The sequence below is a fragment of the Galeopterus variegatus genome, unplaced genomic scaffold, assembly GCF_000696425.1.
Source record: "Galeopterus variegatus unplaced genomic scaffold, G_variegatus-3.0.2 Scaffold7687, whole genome shotgun sequence".
Lineage (NCBI taxonomy): Eukaryota > Metazoa > Chordata > Mammalia > Dermoptera > Cynocephalidae > Galeopterus > Galeopterus variegatus.
In genome coordinates this window covers 33,929-56,938 of record NW_007733798.1, presented here as the reverse complement: position 1 = coordinate 56,938, position 23,010 = coordinate 33,929, and the positions used below count along the sequence as shown (strand labels likewise).

The 23,010-nt window shown below is 38.5% G+C and overlaps 1 protein-coding gene across 1 annotated transcript in view; it reads right to left on the bottom strand.

Moving 5' to 3' along the window:
- Positions 1-23,010, bottom strand: part of CDH17 (cadherin 17, LI cadherin (liver-intestine)) — an 81,226-nt gene that overhangs the window by 26,277 nt on the left and 31,939 nt on the right. The window contains exons 4-10 of the mRNA XM_008592216.1: positions 11,742-11,876; positions 10,713-10,851; positions 8,512-8,670; positions 8,223-8,422; positions 5,733-5,864; positions 5,278-5,428; positions 705-920 (exon numbers count right to left, since the gene is read on the bottom strand). Coding sequence (XP_008590438.1) covers positions 705-920; positions 5,278-5,428; positions 5,733-5,864; positions 8,223-8,422; positions 8,512-8,670; positions 10,713-10,851; positions 11,742-11,876 — 1,132 coding nt within the window. The remainder of the gene's footprint in view (positions 1-704; positions 921-5,277; positions 5,429-5,732; positions 5,865-8,222; positions 8,423-8,511; positions 8,671-10,712; positions 10,852-11,741; positions 11,877-23,010) is intronic.

Genomic DNA, 23,010 nt, shown 5'->3' with positions numbered 1-23,010 from the left:
CTGTAGAGCCCTTTGCATTCAAAAGCAAGACTTGGGAAATACAATTGGTTTTCCTGTTGGTGATCATGGTGGCTGTGAAAATGCCCGGCAGACTTCCAAAAACAGGAATATTCACTGATGATGGCTCCACTGCTGTGCTCTGAAACCCATCACTGCATCTGCACCAAGGCTGCACTTGCCATGGGCCACCCCAGCCAGTGATGAGCAAGGCAGTGATGCTAAGGCACAGTCATTTTTGGAAGTGATGGACTCCTTTGGCCACCAGTCTTGGACTTCTGGACAGCCATGCTGCACTCTCCTTCAACTGCTTAGTGGTCTAGGACATTCTTCCCAGCCTTCCTTCCTCCTCTCTCTTTCACTCAGGGTCAGGCTTGTATTGCCGTCTGATGCCTCTCTCAGCCTCCCTGTGTCCCTCTGCATTTTCTTTCAAAGGCATCCCTCTCATAAAATCCTTGTACATTTAATCCTCTCTTGGCATCTGCTTCTCAGAGGATCCAGAGCAGCACAACAATGTTGCCTGGACTGCAACTCTGGGCTTTACCATGTTGACCCAGCTGCTTCTGTGTTGCATGTGTTGCACAAAGGAAGCAAAGAACTCTTAAATGGCATCATTCTGTAATAAGCCAGGCATTAGAGCAGCCTAATGAATCATAACTGGAAGGAAAACAATTACCTGCATTTGCGACAGTGGGTACAATACTTACCTTTGTCAGACACCTCTACTGTTAAGTTGTACTGAGGAGTATCTTGCTTCTTCAAGGATCTTTTAGCTAACTGGAACACTCCCTGATAGGTTTGGACCAGGAAGAGCCCATCTGTGGGAAGTTTGGGGGTTTGCTCCACAATTCTGTACCCTAAAATACTGTTCACAGTGTTTTCTTCATCCATGTCATGGGCAGTAAGGGTTCCAATATTGCTACCTATAGAGAAGGAAAGAAGGAAATCCATCCATTATAAGATCCATGTCCTCTATTAAAAAGTGGTTTGCTAGATAAGCAGGTTCCTAGAAAACACTGTAAACAACTTCAGGAGCAAAGGCTCTTAAACTTATTTTGGCTCTTTTAACCTTTTCCATGGTACGATAGGTTGAACAGTGTGTTAGTTATCTAGGACTGCCATCATGGACTGGGTAGCTTAAACAACAGGAACTTATTTTCTCTTAATTCTGGAGACTAGAAGTTTGAGATCAAGGTGTTGACAGAGTTGGTTTCTTCTAAGACTTCTCTCCTTGCTTATGGATGGCTGTCTCCCTTCTGTGTCCAAATTTCCTCTTATAAGGATACCAGTCATATTGGATTAGGGACCCCCCCAAGGATTTCATTTTACCTTAATTACCTCTTTAAAGATCCTATCTTTAAATATAGTCACATTCTGAGGTACTAGGGATTAGAACCTCACCATATGAATTTGAGAAGTTACACAAATCAGCCCATAAAAGGGGGTTAGGACTTCAACATATGAATTTGGGGGGACACAATTCAGCCCATAACAAATAGCAAAGTCCCCCTCCCCCAAATTCATGTCCACCTGGAACCTCAGCATGGGACCTTATTTGGAAGCAGGGTCATTGCAGATGAAACTAGTTAAAGACCTTGAGATAAAATCATTCTGGATTTGGGATAGGCCCCAAGTTTAGTAATAGGTGTCCTTATAAGAAGGGAGTTCACAGAGACACACACAGAGGAGGAGATGATATGAAGGAGGCCAAAAATTGGAGTTATGTTGCTGGTTTCTAAGTAGTCAACTAAAGCCAGGAATCAATAGAAGCCAGAAGAAGCAAGGAAAGATTCTCCCCTAGAGACTTTGAAGGGATCATGACACTACCAGCACCTTGATTTCAGACTCCAAGCTTCTGGAACTGAGAAAATAAATTACTGTTGTTTTAGGCCACTAAATTTGTGGTGCTTTGTTATGGCAGCCCTAAGACACTAATACACGGGGCAGAGAGCAGGCACGCATCCTCTCTGCTGTGCAGCATTCACAGCCCTGCGTGTTTTATTTCTGCTTGTGGTTCAGTCCAGGGAGTTCCAGAAGTCCGTGGCTATGACTCAGTGCTCCTCCCAGCTCTGAGGGAGTTCTGATAGGTTCTGGATCATCCTGCTCTGCGAAATGGAATTGTGGGTTTCTTTACATGCAGCAATAATTCCACCTAAGAACCAAAACTTGAATTCATCCCATTTGTAGAGTTAGATAGCACCTCCTCTCCCATGTCAGTTTGTGTCCACTGACTTATATGGAAATTTAGAGGATTTCTTGGTTTGGGGTGGGGGGAGGGGAAGGGAAGGACCTACATTGTGACTACATTGGAGCCAAACGCATGCAGGTATATCTCATGAGCTGAGTGCAGGGGGCCATTGTGATCAACAGGACAGAAGAATATATGTATTCAGTGCAGTAGCAGCTGCTTATTTCTGAATCCATCACAACCAAGTAACCTCTGTGGTATGTATATTTCCTTGTAAGAAAAGCATCTGTATGTTGGAATGAAAGAGTGCCTTGCCAAATTCCGCAATCCTTTGGTGCCTAAGAGCCCTGCTTTGGACCTTTCCCTGCAGTAACTGAGTATAACCCTGAGGACTGTTATCTCTTTCACTGTTCTCTCATTCCACAGGAACTTCCAGCTGTCAGAGAAACCAAGAGGACTGTTAGTGTCAGGGGACACCCTTCAGTGGGAGCAGAGGACTTTGTGGATGAGCCAGAACTGAGAGGAGTACTATGTCTGAGTGACTGAGGCCAGGAAAAAGTGACAGCCCAGAATGATTCAGGTGCATACACCATACCTCTTAGGGATATCCAGAAATACTTTAGGGAGGTAGAGCTTATCTGAGAGTCTACCTTTCCGGTATGAACATATAAGACTTGGTCACAAGTGGGATTGAAGAATTAGTGTTGTTATTGCTAAGACTTGGGGACATGAGTCCCACCAGATATTGGCTAATACAAGACACCAAACAAGAGAATATAAATGTACTGAGGAATAATTTAATATTTTATTGAGGTTTTATTTGCTAATGTTTCCATCTGTGGATGTCTTGTCAGCTCAGCTAGACAGTAAGCGCCTGAAGGGCAGGGGCACTGTCTTATATCTCTTTTAGGCTGCATACACAGAACATTCTCAGTTAGTTGATAAAAATATCTGGTTCATTAAGGACTTTGTGAAATATTTTTACAAAATAAGTTCTCAATTTTAGAGAGACAAATAGCATGTCTCTTCCCAAATGAAGGGCTTCCAATAATCCCCATCTCTTGATATTCATGCTTTTTCATAACCCCCTCCTTTTGATTGTGGGCTGGACCTAGTGACTTGCTTCTTATAAATAGAATACAGCAAAAGTGATGGGAAGTCACTTCCAAGATTAGGTTGTAGAAAGACGATGACTTCTGCGTCAGTCATCATTTCTCACTCTCTCTCTCGAGCTCTCACTCTGAATCAGAGACACCGAGCTGAACTGCACTGATTCCTGACTTACACAAACTGAGATCATAAATGTTTGTTGCCTTCATCCTCTATGTTTGGGGGCAATTTGTTATGTGGCAATAGATGACAAATACACTAAGTGTTTGGCCCAATACAAAGAGACTTGAGATGCCATCTTGAAGGGTCTTTAAAGGTTTTCTGCATTCATTCACATCACAGACCATCTCAGATTTCCAGAAAGGGTGATGCCACAAGTGTTTGTTGGCTGTTGTTACACATTCCATTGTTACACAATTGTCTCTGCGAGAGGATTCTTCCTTATAGTTAACTGAAAGCCTTCAAGCTGTCATTTAACTCTGTTGCAGCAAGAGTTGGAATAAATGAAACAAAGAGGCCATGAACAGAACACACGGACAACATGTGGCCTGTGTATGACACCTGACAGCAAGAAGGAAAAGGATGGACACAGAGTGACCAAGCCACAACGGACCTCCAGGAAAGCACCCACTATGTTGAAGCTGTGCGGTGAGAGGAGGAGACAGAAGAAAAGAAAATGGTGAGAGTGCCCCCAAGGGCGGCAGAGCCCTAGAAATGGTAGTTGTAAGAGGCTGCTAAGCTCATAAGCCTCTGAATCATTCATGAAGCTGTGCGGTGAGAGGAGGAGACAGAAGAAAAGAAAATGGTGAGAGTGCCCCCAAGGGTGGCAGAGCCCTAGAAATGGTAGTTGTAAGAGGCTGCTAAGCTCATAAGCCTCTGAATCATTCACAGCACAACAGACCAGAGCATTTCAAGAAATGCCAGCCTGCTCAGTCAAAGGTCTCAGCACCAAGGAGGAAACAGATAAGGGTTGTCCCAAATCCAGGGAAGTTATAAAACTCCCAGAAATCATAAGCAATAAATTCTTATAGTAGTTGTTCCTATACAAAACTAAAGCTATCATGAGACACAGCAAAAGAAAATGTAGCAAGTCAAGACCAAAAGGACTAAAATAGATGAGACTTGAACCTCATCTCCCAGCCTGCTGAATTGTTCAGCTTCCTAGAGAGGGTTAAAAGTCAACTTCAATCGATCTAGGAAAACTAATCAGACCCAACTAATCGTAAAGCTATCATGAGACACAGCAAAAGAAAATGTAGCAAGTCAAGACCAAAAGGACTAAGATGAGACTTGAACCTCATCTCCCAGCCTGCTGAATTGTTCATCTTCCTAGAGAGGGTTAAAAGTCAACTACTTACTGCTTTGAGTATATTTAAATATTTAGCAAATTTGGATGAGATTATATCTCTTTTAATGAGCTTATTAGAGGTCAAATAAGATCATTTATGGAAAAATTTTGCAAATGAAATATCCTTACACATGTATACAGGATACTGGTGTAGGTGGTTAAATTGTTCAGCTTCCTAGAGAGGGTTAAAAGTCAACTACTTACTGCTTTGAGTATATTTAAATATTTAGCAAATTTGGATGAGATTATATCTCTTTTAATGAGCTTATTAGAGGTCAGATAAGATCATTTATGGAAAAATTTTGCAAATGAAATATCCTTACACATGTATACAGGATACTGGTGTAGGTGGTTCTGGTGCCAGTGATAGCAGAAAGGTGATAGTAGTGGTAATAGTGGTGGTGATGGTTATAAAAGCTCCAATTTAAGAATACTACCCAGATACTGTTTGATCCAAAATACTGTACCTATGTGACTCCCAAGGTGCATTCAACCTCTATGCCACACTAGAAATGGACAACTGACTCCCAATTAGGTCTACCTGCCCACCTTTACTCAACAAACAGGAGAAAAGTGTTACAGAGTTAACGCAGGGAGGACAGTTACACAGCATTGAACAGCTCTCATTTCTTACCCAGTATTTCATTCTCCTGGACCTCAAATACAGTCACTGTACTTGGACATATAGGTGGATTATCATTAATATCTTTAACTTTCACATGAATTTCCAATGGCCGTGCAAGTGGTTTTCCATACTCATCCTTTGCAGCTGCATAAAAAACATACTACAACAAGAAGGTCAGAGTTAAGACTCCCTCACCATCTCCTTTAAAATGCAGAGAAAGTAGCTGTTTTGTTTCTATTTCGTTTATCCCCTTATTTTCAATTTACTTAGAACTGCGAAATAAGAAAAAATGAAATGGGCCGGATTTGTGGGGGAATTATCATATTATAATGCCTTTAAGAGTCAATAATATGCTGGGATCTGAAATACTTTTTTTCCTTTAAGTAAAATAAATTTCGCTGTCAACTGCAGATGGGCATAGGACTTTGTCTTGTCGCCTGTGAAGTTTCTCCCATGTTACTCACTGAATCATTTTCTTCTCGGTCCAAGGGCTGAGTCACATAAATATCTCCTTCCTGGTCAATTGAAAATGGGAATCTTGGCAGCTTCTCTTTTTCGAATAAGGAATACTGTGCACCTGCCTCATTCCACCGCACCTACAGGGCCCAAAGTGAATCGTGAGGAAAGATACATTTGGACCCAGAGAAGTGGAAAGGAAGTAAACAGTTTTCTGTTTCTCTATTTGAAATTTCTGACAACCTTGTTCATATGTCCATGGTTTCTTATAACAACTGCATTATATTTTTTACTTCAAGCTTTTTTAAAAAAGTTATATTGTTCAAAAAAGCACATCAGGGAATTTTTCTTCTCTAAAGCAGTTCTTTGCAAACCTTCTAAAGACTTTGTGGGTTGTTTTCTTTTGGAAGTCTGACTGTGAAGGCTTCATATCCATATCCATATCCATCAACTTAAGAAACAAAATGTACTTTTTAGCTGGCATGATGTGAGGATTAAGCCATGATGCATGACGAGCTTCTAAAATTCAACAATGAAGATGAATAAGAGCAATAGGAGACCCTTTAAACTCTCCTCCATGCCGCTATGTAGTTAAGACAAATGATACGCAAATAAGGCACATTCCTACCCTAAATATTTAATCTTAAAGACTTCAGGGATAAGAATAGCTGCCAACTCCTAGAGCTGTTTTGCAAAAAACCTGGCAAAAAAAAGAAAAAAAGCTCAAGAACAAGACCAGGCTACTTGTTGTACTTGCTGTATAGACAGAGCCTGGCCTCTGATTTTCTAATACTAATGTTCATTACCATTAATACTAAGAGTATTACCATCTAATATTAATGTTTATTACATACCAGACACAATTCTAAACAATTTAATGTACTATCTCATTTAATCCTCAAACAGTCCTATGAACTAGAGACTGTTATCCCAATTTTATACATGAGGAAACCAGGGCACAAAAAATTTAAGTGACTTGCCCAGGGTCCTTCAGCTAGTTGAAATGTCCACAACTAAACAATTTTTTCAGACCAGCCTGGCAAGGGTATCAAGGAAACAACTTTGTCCCTCACTAGTTATTTAAGTGCCACCCACTGTCTATGCCAAAGACTGTGTTCTTGGTTCTAAAATGAGCCCCCTTGTGTCCTAAAAGTTCAGCCCAAGTTCTTCTCGAACTGTGTTCCCCACTCCTCTCACTAGGTTTCAGAACACCCAAAACACTTTCTCCAGGCTTGGCAATTGGATGTGGCAGCCCAGAATTTCTTTTCTTGGAGAGCACCAAGAGCAACTAAACCTACGAGTTCTTTTTAACATTTTCAAATCTCTGTGGGGATAACCTAAATAATAAATAGCAAGACTTCCGTCTGGGCCCCAGATCTGAAGTTCTCATGGTAATGAGTGCTGACGTGCTTTCTTCGCTGGCGAAGCACAATTCCTCTTGCTTTCATTCTTTTTTTTTTTTTCCTCTCTGAAGATGAAATTCATTAATTCAACATTCAATAAATGTTAGACAATAGATATGATGGGATGAACCATTTCAGGGCGCCTAACAATAGTATTTTTAAAGATTCCTAGGGGAAATACAGACCAGTACTTCCTCCTACCACTGACACCCTTTATTCACTCTCACAGATACTGCCTCTGTTAATCTTCACAACAACCCTGAAAGGTGTTCTTATCCCCATTTTATTGATGAGAAATTGGGATTCAGAATAGTTAAATGACTTGTTTATGATCACTTGTTAAAATCATAAAACAAGGGCATGGTTTGGGTTGTCCGCTTCCAAATCCAGGGATCTCCCACTAATGCACAGCTTTCATGTCAAGGAACCTCCTAGGCTACCAGAAAAGATCTGATCTGGGTGGAGTCCAGAGTGGATTTCCAAGAAATAAGGTAAGAGGGGACCAAGGTGAGAGCACCTGCCATAGGGGTGGGGAAGTAGGAGCATTCGAATGGAGGAAGAGGCACATACAGGAGATGGAATGACAGATGGGGGAGTCCGAGGGTAAAGGCTGTTTACTATGACTTTTTTACCCTTGGCCAATCCTGTCTCTGTCCCTCAGACTCTGATGGAATGAGTCTATTGGGTCAAGATGTTTTCCCACAAGAATAAGAAGCAACCTTTCATAAGTATTTGCAAACCTAAATTCAAACCACATGAATATACATGATGTATGCACCATATACCACTCTCTCTAGGGAAGCCATACCCCACACTAGTGACAGGGAATGACAAACATCACTGGTATCTACTTTTAAGGTGAGGGTGAGTAGAGTTCACTCTGAAAGCTCAAATATATGTGAACTCAAGCTTTCCATCACTGATAGTAAACTCCAGAGACTAGGGGTCAGAAACTATTTGCTTTATAATTAAACTATATTTGCTTTTATAATGCAAAAACGTGTCTAGTAAATATATAAGTGAAAATCTTGAGGGTGGGTCTCTACAAAGTGAAGCCATTTATCTAGTAGGCTCTAGGTGTTACTTGGGTACTACCTGGGTGATTTTGATGGGGTGAGGGTCAGTTGAGTTTTCTACAATTTCCACAGGTTCTGGTGCTTTCCAAATATTCTCCTTCACCGTAATATCCACAGACGCAGTATCACTGAAGGAGTTCTCATTCTGGCCTCCCATGTCCTTCACCGAGACCACCAGATTGTAGGAAGGATTCTTAGCAGGATCTAATTCCTGAGACCCTATGGGAAGTGGGGGAGAAGAGAAAAGAAAACGTCTGTGAAGGTGACCTAAGTCTGACTTAGTGCTATGAGGGCAGCCCTTAACTTACCTTCTCGGGTAAGGGAGATTGCCCCCGTCTTGTTGTTGATCTGAAAGTACATGACATTGTTGATCTTGGGAAGCTGGATGACAATTTGATAAGAAAGCTGGCCATTGAGAGTGGCTGGATCATCCAGGTCTGTAGCATTGACATACATGAAAGGCTTTCCTGTTTAACAAAATGTACCCCCCCCCAATAAAAGATATTAATTGAAACCCAAACCAACCGTAATCACTTTTGCCTTCTAAGAAACAGAGATAGAATGAGGGAAGGTGTGATAATTCATATCACTAGGGAAATAAATCTCTATTCTTCTCCCCTAGCTAAGATAGAGTTTCTCAAAGAGTAGTCCTAAGACATGGGGGTGTTCCTGGGATGGTTTTAAGGAGTCTGTGGAGTTAAAATTTGTGCATGTGTAAAAGATGTATTCAAAGTATGAGATAATTTAATGAATTTTAGTGTAAAGAAGTATAAAATAAATCATTAATAGGTTTCAGATTCCAACTAATCTTTAAGAAATTACTGCTTGTCAAGTTTTGGTATAGTACCAAAGAACGTCCACATTTTGAGGGTAATTTTTCTTCATATACTTCAACCAAAGTATTATATGTCAGAAGGGATGTAGAAACCGACATGAAAATCCAGTTGTTTTCTACTAACATGGACAAAGAGATCTGCAAAGATTAAAACAATGTCATTCTTTTCGCTAGATTATTTTTATCTGAAAATAGTTTTTTTTCCATTAAAATATGGTTATCAGTGTTATTTTAAGTTAATAAATATTTTTTAATTTCTCAGTTTTAATTTCTAATACAGTAAATATTGATAAGTATAACCAGTTAGGTACTGAAACCAGCTCATAAGAGCCAATTGTTGGATTTTCAGAAATTTTATGAGTCAATTATTAACACCATTAGGCTTGAAATAGGCTATGGTAGGAGTATTTATACCATGGAAATTGGCAAATGCTACAAAGCAGGGCTTTTCCCTCCAGAAAAACAGCTGTTAATCATTTGCCAGAACACCACTAGATATAACCCACGTGCCTAAAAGTACTTTAGAGTCCTCAATAATTTTTAAGAGAATACAGGAGTCCTGAGACCAAAAAGTTTGAAAAACACCTCTGTAGAAGATCCTATTGATGAAGAGAGAAAAGGTAAAGCCTGAAGAATTTTTATTTAGCAGAGTCAGTTAAGTCTTTGCTGTGCAACCTCAGAATCAAGGACAGTAAAATTGCTCCACCTCATAAAGTAGAAGGAATTTTTCCCCTGAATTATTGGAAGTGGACATTGAAGACTGAGAGGAGGAAATGATGAAGTAACACAAAGGGACGCTTGATGGTGAGCTGATGGAAATGGTCAAGAGTCCTTCTGAGAATGCCAAAATCTAATATCCATTTTCATTAGGTGCACTGTTCAGATGTGATGCTCCTTTCTAGGTGCCTGCTGCACACACTTGATTAGGGGCTTTGGAAATGAAGGATAGAAGGTCAATGCAGGATAGAGAGATTTAGCCATAGCTGGGAGTTGGACGTAAGAGAAGTAAAAGAACTACAAACCAGCAATGACTATGATAATCTACGTTTCTGAAAGGATATGAGAGAGGGAGCTCACCTTTCCAGGGTATTATAGAGTTCTAAGGTATTTTAAGTTCACCCTAGAAAAGTGTTCCCAAGTGGGGGTAATTTTGCCCCCCAGAGGACATTTGCCAATGTCTGGAGACATTTTTACTGTCACAACTTAGGGAGGGGGTGTTGTCACTGGATGCTGCTATGCTGTCAGTAATGAAGATACCTATAAGGTGCTCCTGAATCACAGAGGGTTGCTCTGTGGGGAACATGATCAAAAGCCTAATAACTGAGTATCACCAAGATGTTGCTACTGATATCAATCATAAGATAAATAGCACATCAAAGTCAATGGATCTAAGAAAGGAATTTCCATCCCTTCCTACAATTTCATTAGTTTTACCTTTTTCATAAAAAAAAAAAAAAAAAATCAGGCCCAAGATGTCAATAGGGCCAAGGTTGAGAAACCCTGCTCTAGAGCAGTAGGGACAATAAAATAACTCCCAGAAGATCAGTGTGAGATTTAAATAAGACAGTAAGTGCATAATGAGTGGTAACTGTGGCTGTTAGCCACACAAATCTGCCCCTTCCACCTGATACCCTTCCATCTTTCCATAAATACATCCAGGCTCCTGCCTATTACCTGGGCGAGAGTTCTGCCTTACTGAGCCTTCATACTTTGACTGGAGAAACGTGGGTCGATTGTCATTGATGTCCTCCACTTTTATGGTAATGGGGACTGGGCCCACCACTGTAGCTCCCTGAGCATCCAGGGCTGCAATCTGATGTTCAGGAAAAGGAAACCACCTTGGTGAGATTGAGTTTCATATCACATGCCAAACATCACTCAAAGGAAATTAGAGCTCAAAGAACCCATGGCCTGGTGACTACAGAGGAGAAAGAACCCGTGAATGCCCAAATTGGGAGCTGCTAAAATAGAGGCCCACCTGGCTAATCAAGACAGTGAATTTCTATCAGTGGTGTGTGCTGGACACTGGACATGTTTCTGTTCTAAATGGCTGAAGTTAGTGAAATGAGAGCACTTTGGCCCTTGAGGCTATGGAAGTGTCATGTCCTCTTAGAGAGCCATTATGACTGTCAGCCTGCAGAGCCCCCAGCAGAAGGTACCAGGCACAAAGCTTTGGACTTGCACTCTTTTTCACAGTTAGCTCTCTGCCATCCCTAGGTATTCAGATACTAACCATGAAAACTAAGGAGGTAAGAGAAAGGTCTTTTTAGTAAGCCTCTGATCACTGGTTTCTTCTGCTTCTTTTAAGGCCCAAAAGAACTCCATCCCAACACTGATCTGCCTTCTTGGTGGGCCCAGAGCCCACACAGTAGCCACAGGCGTACACCAGTGAAGAATCAGAGAAGCATTGGCTTGCTTTTGATCCAGGTGCTTACTAGGATAAGTAATGCCATGGGAGGGCACTGGCAATGTAAATTGGGTGACTCTGGTCAAAAAGCCTAAGGAAGAAAGTACCTTTGCCATGCCCCTCTGTAGTTGGTTAAAAAAAAAAAAAGTAGACATATGAGGTTTTCCAAGCAAGCCATTAATATTAGGAGAGCTATAACAGGATTCTATGCAAGGGATCAAGGTTCAGTGACACTTCCAGAACAAAGGGTGTTCAGAGAGGTTGGAGTTAGATCCCTCTGTCTAGTATCAATTCACCTGGAGATTGTGAATAGCTTTGGTTTCCCTGTCTAGGGCTTTGATGTGATATAGAAGTCCATCCGAGTCTATCTTAAATGTGTCGTCTGTCTCCCCAGTTAGTTTGAAAGTCACGGCAGGAGGATCGGCCTTAAACTAGGAAAAAGCAAAAAAGAGATTAAGTTGTAAGGAAAAACAATACTTTGGACTTTGTAGAAAATCACCAATTTCAGGTAGAGTTTTCTATTTTTTTTTTTTATTTAGAGTTTTCATTTGTACAGTCAATAAATAAAAATCCTCAGCTTTTAAAGTGGTACATCTGAAAGTTTGCTTGTACATGAACCACGTAACATTCAACATACATTTTCCTCAAGAAACAACGTATAATATAATTCAATACACTGACAAAAGCCATTGATGCTTTACATTGTAGCTGAGGTTAAAGGAGATTTTTCTGGGAATAACTGAAAGCTATGACATTACCAGCTTCTAAGAAACATTAGAAAGGGTAGCTTTATTGCTAGGCTAAAAAGATATCATTTAGTACTTCTAAAAATTGTGACAAAGATTGGCACAGGTTAATATTAATGAAAACAACTTACAAGTGGCTTCAACTTGGTATGATGCTATACGATAATCTCTTAATTACTTTTTCAGAAATGAAGAATATATCAACCACTATTCATGGGATGGCCGTAGCTCTTTTTAAGACCACATAGTAGGCAACTCACATAAAACTAAGATGACATAATAGTTGTTCAACCTCATTAATAATTTTTAATACATTTTTATATATCTTTATTAACAAATTATAAAACAATAATACCAATATTAGTAAGGATATAAAGAAATGTGAGTATTGTTGATGGAAATACAAATTCATTCAATCCTTTTGGAAATAACTTGATACATAAAATGTTTGTAGCTGTTGATAACAAGCATTACTATACAGAATTATCCTAAGAACATATTTTTTTATTAGCTAGGCCATATGGTAGGTATATATATAACTTTTTAAAAATCCACCAAACTGTTTTTCAAAGTAGCTGTGCCATTTTTTTTTTTATTTTTTTATTTATTTTTTTTTTCCTTTTTGTCTTTTTTACTGACCAGTAATGGGATTGCAACCCTCGGTGTTGCGCCCGCACCGTGCTCAGCCAGTGAGCGGGAACCGGTCTCCACATGGGATCCGAACCCTCAGCAGGAGCACTGCCGCGCTCCCAAGCGGCGCACTCTCCAGTGCGCCACTGGGCCAGCCCAGAACATATTTTTTTAAACAGTAAACTACTACATGCTTGTAGTATAAGTAGCATTATTTGCAATACTGGTAAAGTTGGAAACTCCTAAAAGGTCAAAAAAAAAAAAAGGATCGTGAAATTTATTATAGTACATAAACTTGATAGAACGTTGATCATTAAAATGTTCATTATAAGGGCTGGCCAGTTAGCTCAGTTGGTTAGAGCACAGTGTTATAACAACAAGGTCACATGGGTTCAGATTTCCTTATTGGTTGGCCACCAAAAAAAACAAAATAAATAAAATTTTTAAAAAATTATCATTATACAAATTATTAAGAAACAATAACTGATGTAAAGTAACAAAAGGAGAATATAAGAATAAATCTAGACTATGACTGTAACAGTACCAAAAGCATTATGTCAGTGGGCAAGAAGTGGAATTTAAAAAAAAAAAAAAAAAAGAACATTTGGTATATTAAGTAGGTAAGACTATGGGTAGAGAATTTTTGTGCATGTTCTCTTGTGGACCTTGTGTTGTTTATATAATAAATGAAAGTGTTGCTATCTTGTTTTTTAAAAAATAAGACCTGGACGTCAGTGGGAAAGGTGGAGTAAGGACGTGCACAAAACTGTTCCTCCATAAAAGCAATGAGAACACTGGCAAAAATTGCAAATATGAACCTTTCCAGAACCTGGGAAGCTAACCAAATGCCTGCAAAATCCAAGGAATGTTTATTTTTTTAAAAAAAGAAAAAAAAAAACTACTGAATATCAGTAAGAACCAAGTTTTTATTTTTATTTTTTTTTGACCAGTAAGGGGAGCACAATCCTTGGCACAGTGTGGTCTGCACCACGTTCAGCCAGTGAGCACACCGGCCATCCCTATATAGGATCTGAACCCGCAGCCTCAGTGCTCCCAGCACCGCACTCTTCCAAGTGAGGCACGGGGCTGGCCCAGTAAGAACTAAGCTTTGTGGTGTTTTAAATTGCCCTAATCCCATTGTTCTCTCCTAAGATCTGAAGTAGCCTTTAAACCAAACAGCCACACAATCACTGTACCATGGAGGGGGCATAAGGGGTGTGGAACTTCCCAAAAATCTTATCACCAGAAAATTATTATTGTCTGACCTGTCTGGCATTACCCTGGAAACACCTACTCACAGGGCTTGTCTTTATTTGACCTGACTCAATTCACTCACTACAAACAATTTTTCCCTTGAGGTATTTGTTAAAAACAATCATCAGCAATTGTTTAACACTGTAGCTGCCTGAGGCAGTAATAACACTTGAGGCAAATAAGAAGATTACCAAAAAAGTTAAAAAGTTGAGGAATGAGATGTCCATAGGGAACTTTTAAAATCTGATATATTCCTGGGAATAAAGAAAGTCACATTCATGAGCAGAGCTGTGCATAGGCCCAGAAAAGGCCTGAGAAATTCCTAATCCCTCACCTTTGGCTCACGTTGAGGCCCTGAACAAGTAGGAAGCAAAGGCTAAGGCAGAGTTGTAAACTGCTTGCTACATTGTTTTTTTTATTATATTTTTCTTTTTTTCTTTTTTTTTTTTTGTCCTTTTTGAGACCGGCCGCACTGCGCTCAGCCAGTGAGCGCTGTGAGTGCACCGGTCATCCCTATATAGGATCCGAACCCGCGGTGGGAGCACTGCTGCGCTCCCAGCGCCGCACTCTCCCGAGTGCGCCACGGGCTCGCCCCTTATTATATTTTTCTGATGGCTGGCCAGTAGGTGGATCCAAACCCTTGACCTTGGTGTTATAACACCAGCCTCTAACCAACTGAGTTTCCTGGCTAGCCCAGCTTGCCACATTGTTGAAAGTGTGCCCTAACATGCACACAGTGCCTCTTGGTAAAGGCTAGGAGACTTATTGGTTCAAAGCATTTAAGGAAATTGTGGTCCAATCATTAGCTGAACTGAGAATAGACTTCAGTGGCCACATATGACAAAAAATAGACCTTACAAAATTAGCTCAGGAAAGTAACTAAACAAACAAACAGCAACAACAAACTCTGGGAAAAGCAAGGGATAATGATTTCTAGAGTTGCCGCATTACATTATTGAAAATGTCCAGCTTTAACAAATTACTAAGAGACAAGTAAATAAGAAACTACATCCCATACACAGGGGAAAAAAGCAGTCAACAGAATCTACTAGATAAATATTTTAAATAATCTATTGTAAATAGGCTCAAAACTAGAGGAAAACATGTCTAAAGAATTTTTTTAATATGAAAACAATATCTCAAAGAGATAATATCAATAAGGACATAGAAATTTTATTTTTTAAAAAATAGAAATTCTGGAGTTAATAAATACAATAACTGAAGTGAAAAATTCATTAGAGGAAGCTCAACAGCAGACTTACTTAGCAGAAGAAAAAATATCAGTAAACTTGAAAAGAGATCAATTAAGATTATTTGCCCTAAAGTACAGAAAGAAAACAGAATGGATAAAAGTGAACAGAGCCCCAGAGACTGGCAAAACACTGTCAAGCAACCAAATACTTGCATAATAAGAGTCACAGAAGGACAAAAAGCAAACAGAGAAGAAAGATTATTTTAAGGAGAATGACCAAAAACTTCCCAAATTTGAGAAAAACACAGATCTACATATCCAGGAAGCTCAATGAACTCCAAATATGATAAACTCAAAGAGATCCAAACATAGACACATCATAATCAAACATTTGAAAGTCAAAGTAAAAGAGAATCTTGAAAGCAGCAAAAAAATATTGAGTGTACAGATTCATCACATACAAGGTATCCTCAAAATCAACAGCTGATTTCCCATGGAGGCCAGAAGGCAGTGGAATGACACACTCAAAGTGCTGAAAGGAAAAGACTGCCAAGAATTGTAAATCCAACAAAATTATCCTTTAAAATGAGGGTAAAACAAGCTATATATCAGACAAAAAAAGTTGTTGCTAGAGACAAAAAAGGACATTCTATAATAATACAAGGATCAATCCATCAAGAAACCATAATTATAAACATATATATGTACCTATCAACAGACCCTAAAATACATGAAGAAAAAACTGACAGAATGAAAGAAAAATATACAATTCGACAGTAATATTCGGAGATTTTGACTTCACCTTCAATAATGTACAGAACAAATAAAAAATCAACAAGGAAATGGAAGGCTTGAACAACACTACAAACCAACTAGAAGCTAACACTCCATCCAACAAAAGCCAGTTACCTGGGACATTCTCCAGGATAATGTATATGTTAGGCCATAAACAAGTCTCCACAAATTTAAAAGGATTGAAGTCCTTGTATAATTGAAGTATATTCTGTGACCACAATGGAATAAAATAAGAAATCAATAATAGCAGAAAATTTGGGCAATTCACAAATATGTGGAAATAACACTCTAAAAACCAAAGATCAAAAAATAAATCAAAAGGGAAATTAGAAAATACTTTGAGATAAATTAAAATGAAAAAATACAACAGACTAAACCTTATTGGATGCAGATAAAGCGGTTCTTAGAGGGAAATCTATAGCTGTAAATTTAAAAAGAAGAAAGATTGCAAATCAATAACCTAACCTTCCACTTTAAAAAACTAGAAATAATAAACTAACCCCAAAGACAGAAGAAAAAAAAATAATGAAGATAGAGTGGAAATTAATAAAATTGAGAATATAAAAACAAAGGAGAAAAATCAACAAAACCAAAAGTTGATTCTTTGAAAAGATCAACAAAATCAACAATCTTCAGGTGGACTGACTGAGAAAGAATTGGACAAGATTCAAATAACTAAAATCAAGAACATGAGAGGGCATATCAATACCAACCTTACAGAAATAAAAGGTATTAAAGAGAATATTATGAGCAATTGTTTTCCTGTAAGTTAGAAAACCTACGTGAAATGGGTAAATTCCTAGACAAACAAGAGCTACTAAAATGGACTCAAGAATAAATTAAAAATCTGAATAGAACTATAACAAGGAAAGAGATTGAATTAGTAACCAAAAAATTCTCACACAAAAAAGCTGAGAACCAGGTGGTTTCACTGGTGAATTCTACCTAACATGTAATAAAGAATTAAAACAAAATCTTCACAAATTCTTTCAAAAACCAGAAGAGTAAGAAACATTTTCCAACTCATTATATAAGGCCAGTATTATCCTGATACCTAAACCAGAAAAAGACAACACAAGAAAACTCCAGACCAATATCTCTTATAAATATAGACACAAAAATTTTCAATGAAATACTAGTAAACTGAACCTAGCAACATATAAAAAGGATAATATACCATTACCATGTGGAATTTATCCCAGAATACAAGGCTGGTTTAATATATGAAAATCAACTAATGTAATACCCCATATCAATAGAATAAAGAACAAAAACCACATGAGTATCTCAACAGAGGCAAAAAATCATTTGACAAAATCCAACATCCTTTCATGATAAAAAATATTCAATACACTAGGAATAGAAGGTAACTTCTGAATCTGATAAAGGAAATCTAAGAATAAACTCCACAGCTAACATTATACTTAAAGCTGAGAGACTAAAAGCTTTTCCCATAAATTCAGGAACACAACAAGGATGTCCAATCTTGCCACTTCTATTTAACATTGTACTGGCGTTCCTAACAAGGGGACTTAGGCAAGAAAAATAAAAAGCATTCCTATTGGAAAGAAAGAGTAAAACTATCTCTATCTACAAATGACATGATTTTATATAGAAAATCCTAAGCAACCTAAAAAAAATTATTGCAGCAAATACATAAGTCCTGTAAGGTTGGAGGATAAAAGATCAATATACAAAAATCAATTGTATTTCTATATACCAGCACAGAGCAACTTGAAAATATTTTTAAAATTTCATTTACAACAGAATTTTTTTAAAAAAAGAAAAAACATCAGAATAAATTTAAGCAAAGATAAGGCTTGTAAAATGAAGATAACAAAACACTGTTGAAAAATATTTTTAAAAGACCTAAATAAATGGAAAGACATCCCATGTTTATACATGGGAAAGATTAATATTGTTAAGAGAGCAATACTCCCAAAGTCAATCTAGCGATTCAACACAATCCATATCAAAACTACAGCTGCCTTGTTTGTAGAATTGACAGGCTGATTCTAAACTTCATATGGAAATATAAGGGACCCAGAATAGCCAAAACAACCCTGAAAAAGAACAAAGTTGGAAGACTTAACACTGTCCAGTTTCAAAATTTACTGCAAAGCTCCAGTTCAAGATAATGTGGTACTGGCATAAGGAGAGATATATAGATCAATGTAATTAAATTAGGAATCCAGAAACAAACCTTTACGTTTGTGATCAATTGATTTTTGATGAGTGTGCCAAGATAATTCAATGGGGAAAGAACAGCATTTTCAATAAATGGTGCTGGTACAACTGGACATCCACATGTCAAAGAATGAAGCTGGAACCCTGCCTCACATCATACACAAAAAGTAACTCAAAATTGATTTAAGATCTAAATGTAAGAACTAAAACTATAAAACTCTGACAAGCATAGGTATAAATCTTTGTGAGCCCGGATGAAGCAATAGTTTCTTATATGTGACATCATAAATACAAACAACAACAAAATAAGTTGGACTTCATCAAAATTAAAAGCATTTGTGCTTTAAAGGATGTGCTATGGTTTGAATCCCATGAAGCAATAGTTTCTTATATGTGACATCATAAATACAAACAACAACAAAATAAGTTGGACCTCATCAAAATTAAAAGCATTTGTGCTTTAAAGGATGTGCTATGGTTTGAATCCCTCTAAATCTCAAATTGAAACTTAATCCCCACAGTAACAGTGTTAAGAGGGAGGGAAATCCAACCATGGTATTTGAAAGGTAAGGCCTTTAAGAGGTGATTGGATCAGGAGGGCTATGCCTTTATGAATGGATTGATCCATTAATGAATTAATATATTAATGGGTTAGTGGATTAATGAGTTATCATGGAAGTAGGCTGGTGACTTTATGAGGACAGGAAGAAAGCCGGTTAGCACACTCGTGCCCTCTGTGTGATGCCCTGTGCCACCTCAGGACTCTACAGAGAATCTCCACCAAGAAGGCCCTCACCAAATGCACTTCCTCAACCTAGGACTCCCCAGCCTCCAAAACTGTGAGAAATAAATCCCATTTCTTTATACTCAGTTTCGAGTATTCCATTATAAGCAGCAGAAATCTGACTAATACAGGACACTATCAAGAAAGTAAAAAGATAGCCCATAGGATGTGAGAAGATATTTGCAAATCATATATTTGATAAGGAAGAACTTATATGCATAATATAAAGAACACTTACAACAATAAAAAAAATTTTTTAATGAGTAAAGGATTTGAGTAGCCATTTCTCCAGAGAAGATAAAGCCAATATGCACATGAAAAGATACTTAACATCATCAGTCATTATGGAAATGCAAACCAAAACCGTGAAGAAATACCACCTCACAACCACTAGGACAGCTATCACCAAAATGACAGATAATAACAAACATTGAGGAGGTAGAGAAATTAGAACTCTTATACAATGCTGGTGGAAATGTAAGATCATTCAGTTCCTTTGGAGAACAGTTTTGTAGTTCCTAAAAGAGTTAAACATAGAATTAACTATGACCCAGCAATTCTGCTACTCTCTGTGTGTGTATGCTTATGTCCCCAAAAGAATTAAAAATATGTCCTCACAAAAAGTTGTATGTGAGTGAATGTCCATAGCAACATATTCATTATAGCCATAAGTGAAAACAACTCAATTGATAAATGGATATTAAAAATATGGCATATCCACACAATGGAATAGTATTTGGTCTTAAAAAGGAATAAAATTCTGATACATGCTACAACATGGGTGAACATTGAAAACATTATTGTACATGAAAAAACCACACATGATTTATTTACATGAAGTGTGTAGAACAGGCAAATCTACAGAGACTGAATTAGTGGTTGCAGGGGCCGAGGGAATGGGGGTGTGACTGTTAATGGGCACCAGGTTTCTTTGGGGGCTGATTAAAATGTTCTGGAATTAGACAGTGGTGATAATTGCACATTTTGTAATATAATAAAAACCACTGTACATTATGAAAGAGTGAATTTTTATGGCACATGTGCTATATCTCGTTAAAAAGAAAAAGACCTGTATCGGATTGTTATCATACTGTCTTTTAATCTACAAGTCCCCAGAAAGTTGAAAATCCTCAGTGAAAAAAGTCATGACAATTAGTTCATTTTACTTTGGAGGGTATATTAATAACCCAAGAACCAACCTCATGGGACAATGGGCTTTCTTTGTGCCTCCCTAACTCCAGGAACCAGATGAGGGGATCTATACAACTCCTCCCCACAACCATAACAAAGAGCTCAAAGCACATCTTACCAAAGCTGAGTTTGCTGCATCATCTCCACTTACAGAGATGGAGAGAGCATGGTGTGCTTGACTGGAAGCCAGGAGACCTGTGTTCTAGTCTTGGCTCTGCCATTAACTAATTTAAGCTTCAGTTTCCCCATCTGTAAAACAAGTGGTTGATACCAGAAGTCTCTAAGGTCCTTTCTTGCAAAAAGGTTTTGTGATTCCAGAAAGGAAATTCCCTTTGTCTTCTACTGTCTACCCTCCTACCCCAACTCTCCAACCTTACCTCAACATACACCTATAAACAAGAAACATTTAGCCATGATAATTGGACTATCATTTCCAGCCAAGAAAGGATAAGCTTTGTAGCATGGCTAATAGAAAAAGAACAACAACAAAAAAAAGTAGAGCAGCCCAAGGAATGATTTTTGCTAGCTGGTATCCTCAGAGACTCTGGAATGATCTTTTCAAACAGTTTCTAGGTCTAGATTTTTGTAAATAGGAAAGCTTGTAAGTTGCAGATTGCCTCTATATATAAGGGTACCTCACTGAAAAATGAAATTAAAAAACAGCATGAATCTTTCCATGAACTTATTGAAGTCCCCTCTTACAGTCCTGATTCTGTTCAACAGAATGTGAGCCTGTACTCAAAGAACACCTACTCTATTCTGCCCCCGAATCTTTTCATACAGAGGTCACAGAAGTAGCCACAGACTCTATGGCCTACAAACATGTTTGGTTTAGATAATATAATGATTTTTTTTAACTGTGCCGATACTGATAAAGTTGGGGAATTTTACATAAATATAAAAATTTCTGGCTTTTCTAGAAAATCTATAAAATCTAGTAAAATCTAGTACAGTAGTACCCAAATTCTGACTTGTGAAAATTATCTAGAGCTGAATCAAACCTAACACCTTTTGATGCACTCTCAGTTGGCCACAGTCACCACTACTCCCTATTGTTCCATATGCTGAAGTATCAGAAGCCTTTTAATTTCATATCTGTGCAGCGAGGTTTTTGTCACATCTGCTTTTTGCTATTGTTTTTCTTATTTCTAGACAGCTTCATGCATACAGTAGTACCCAAATTCTGACTTGTGAAAATTATCTAGAGCTGAATCGAACCTAACACCTTTTGATGCACTCTCAGTTGGCCACAGTCACCACTACTCCCTATTGTTCCATATGCTGAAGTATCAGAAGCCTTTTAATTTCATATCTGTGCAGTGGGGTTTTTGTCACATCTGCTTTTTGCTATTGTTTTTCTTATTTCTAGACAGCTTCATGCACCACTCACCTGGCCCCTATGAGCAGCTGAGATAACTCACTACAGATAGGCTTTCATGTCACAGTCGTTCAATTAGCACCTGTATGAGGAAGACTCCCCAGTCTGTCTCCAGACCCATATGACCACTGTCTCCTAGATATCTCCACATCGATTCCCCACAGTTAACCTTAAATTACCACTCACCTGGCCCCTATGAGCAGCTGAGATAACTCACTACAGATAGGCTTTCATGTCACGTCGTTCAATTAGCACCTGTATGAGGAAGACTCCCCAGTCTGTGTCCAGACCCATATGACCACTGTCTCCTAGATATCTCCACATCGATTCCCCACAGTTAACCTTAAATTCAATATGCCCAAAACTTGTACCTGTTCATTAACTTTTCCATAAACTTTTTCTTCTCTCTCTATGACACCACTAGCTACCCAGTCAAACAAGCCAGAGACCTGTGAGTTATCTGAAATACCTTTGGCCCCCCCTGGTCCTGCATTCATTCAGTAACCAGTTCTGGTAGGTATGACTTCCTTCACGTGGCTCCTACCTGTCTCCTTCCCTCCATTCTCCCTATCTTAATCCATTTGGACTCCCATAACAGAATACCTTAGACTGCATAATTTATAAACAGTAGAAATTTGTTGCTTACAGTTCTGGAGGCTGGGAAGTCCAAGATCAAGGCGACAGCAGATTTGGTGTCTGATGAGGGCCCATTCCTCACAGATGGTCCTCACATGGCAGAAGGGNCTCTGACAAGCATAGGTATAAATCTTTGTGAGCCCGGATGAAGCAATAGTTTCTTATATGTGACATCATAAATACAAACAACAACAAAATAAGTTGGACCTCATCAAAATTAAAAGCATTTGTGCTTTAAAGGATGTGCTATGGTTTGAATCCTTCTAAATCTCAAATTGAAACTTAATCCCCACAGTAACAGTGTTAAGAGGGAGGGAAATCCAACCATGGTATTTGAAAGGTAAGGCCTTTAAGAGGTGATTGGATCAGGAGGGCTATGCCTTTATGAATGGATTGATCCATTAATGAATTAATATATTAATGGGTTAGTGGATTAATGAGTTATCATGGAAGTAGGCTGGTGACTTTATGAGGACAGGAAGAAAGCCGGTTAGCACACTCGTGCCCTCTGTGTGATGCCCTGTGCCACCTCAGGACTCTACAGAGAATCTCCACCAAGAAGGCCCTCACCAAATGCACTTCCTCAACCTAGGACTCCCCAGCCTCCAAAACTGTGAGAAATAAATCCCATTTCTTTATACTCAGTTTCGAGTATTCCATTATAAGCAGCAGAAATCTGACTAATACAGGACACTATCAAGAAAGTAAAAAGATAGCCCATAGGATGTGAGAAGATATTTGCAAATCATATATTTGATAAGGAAGAACTTAT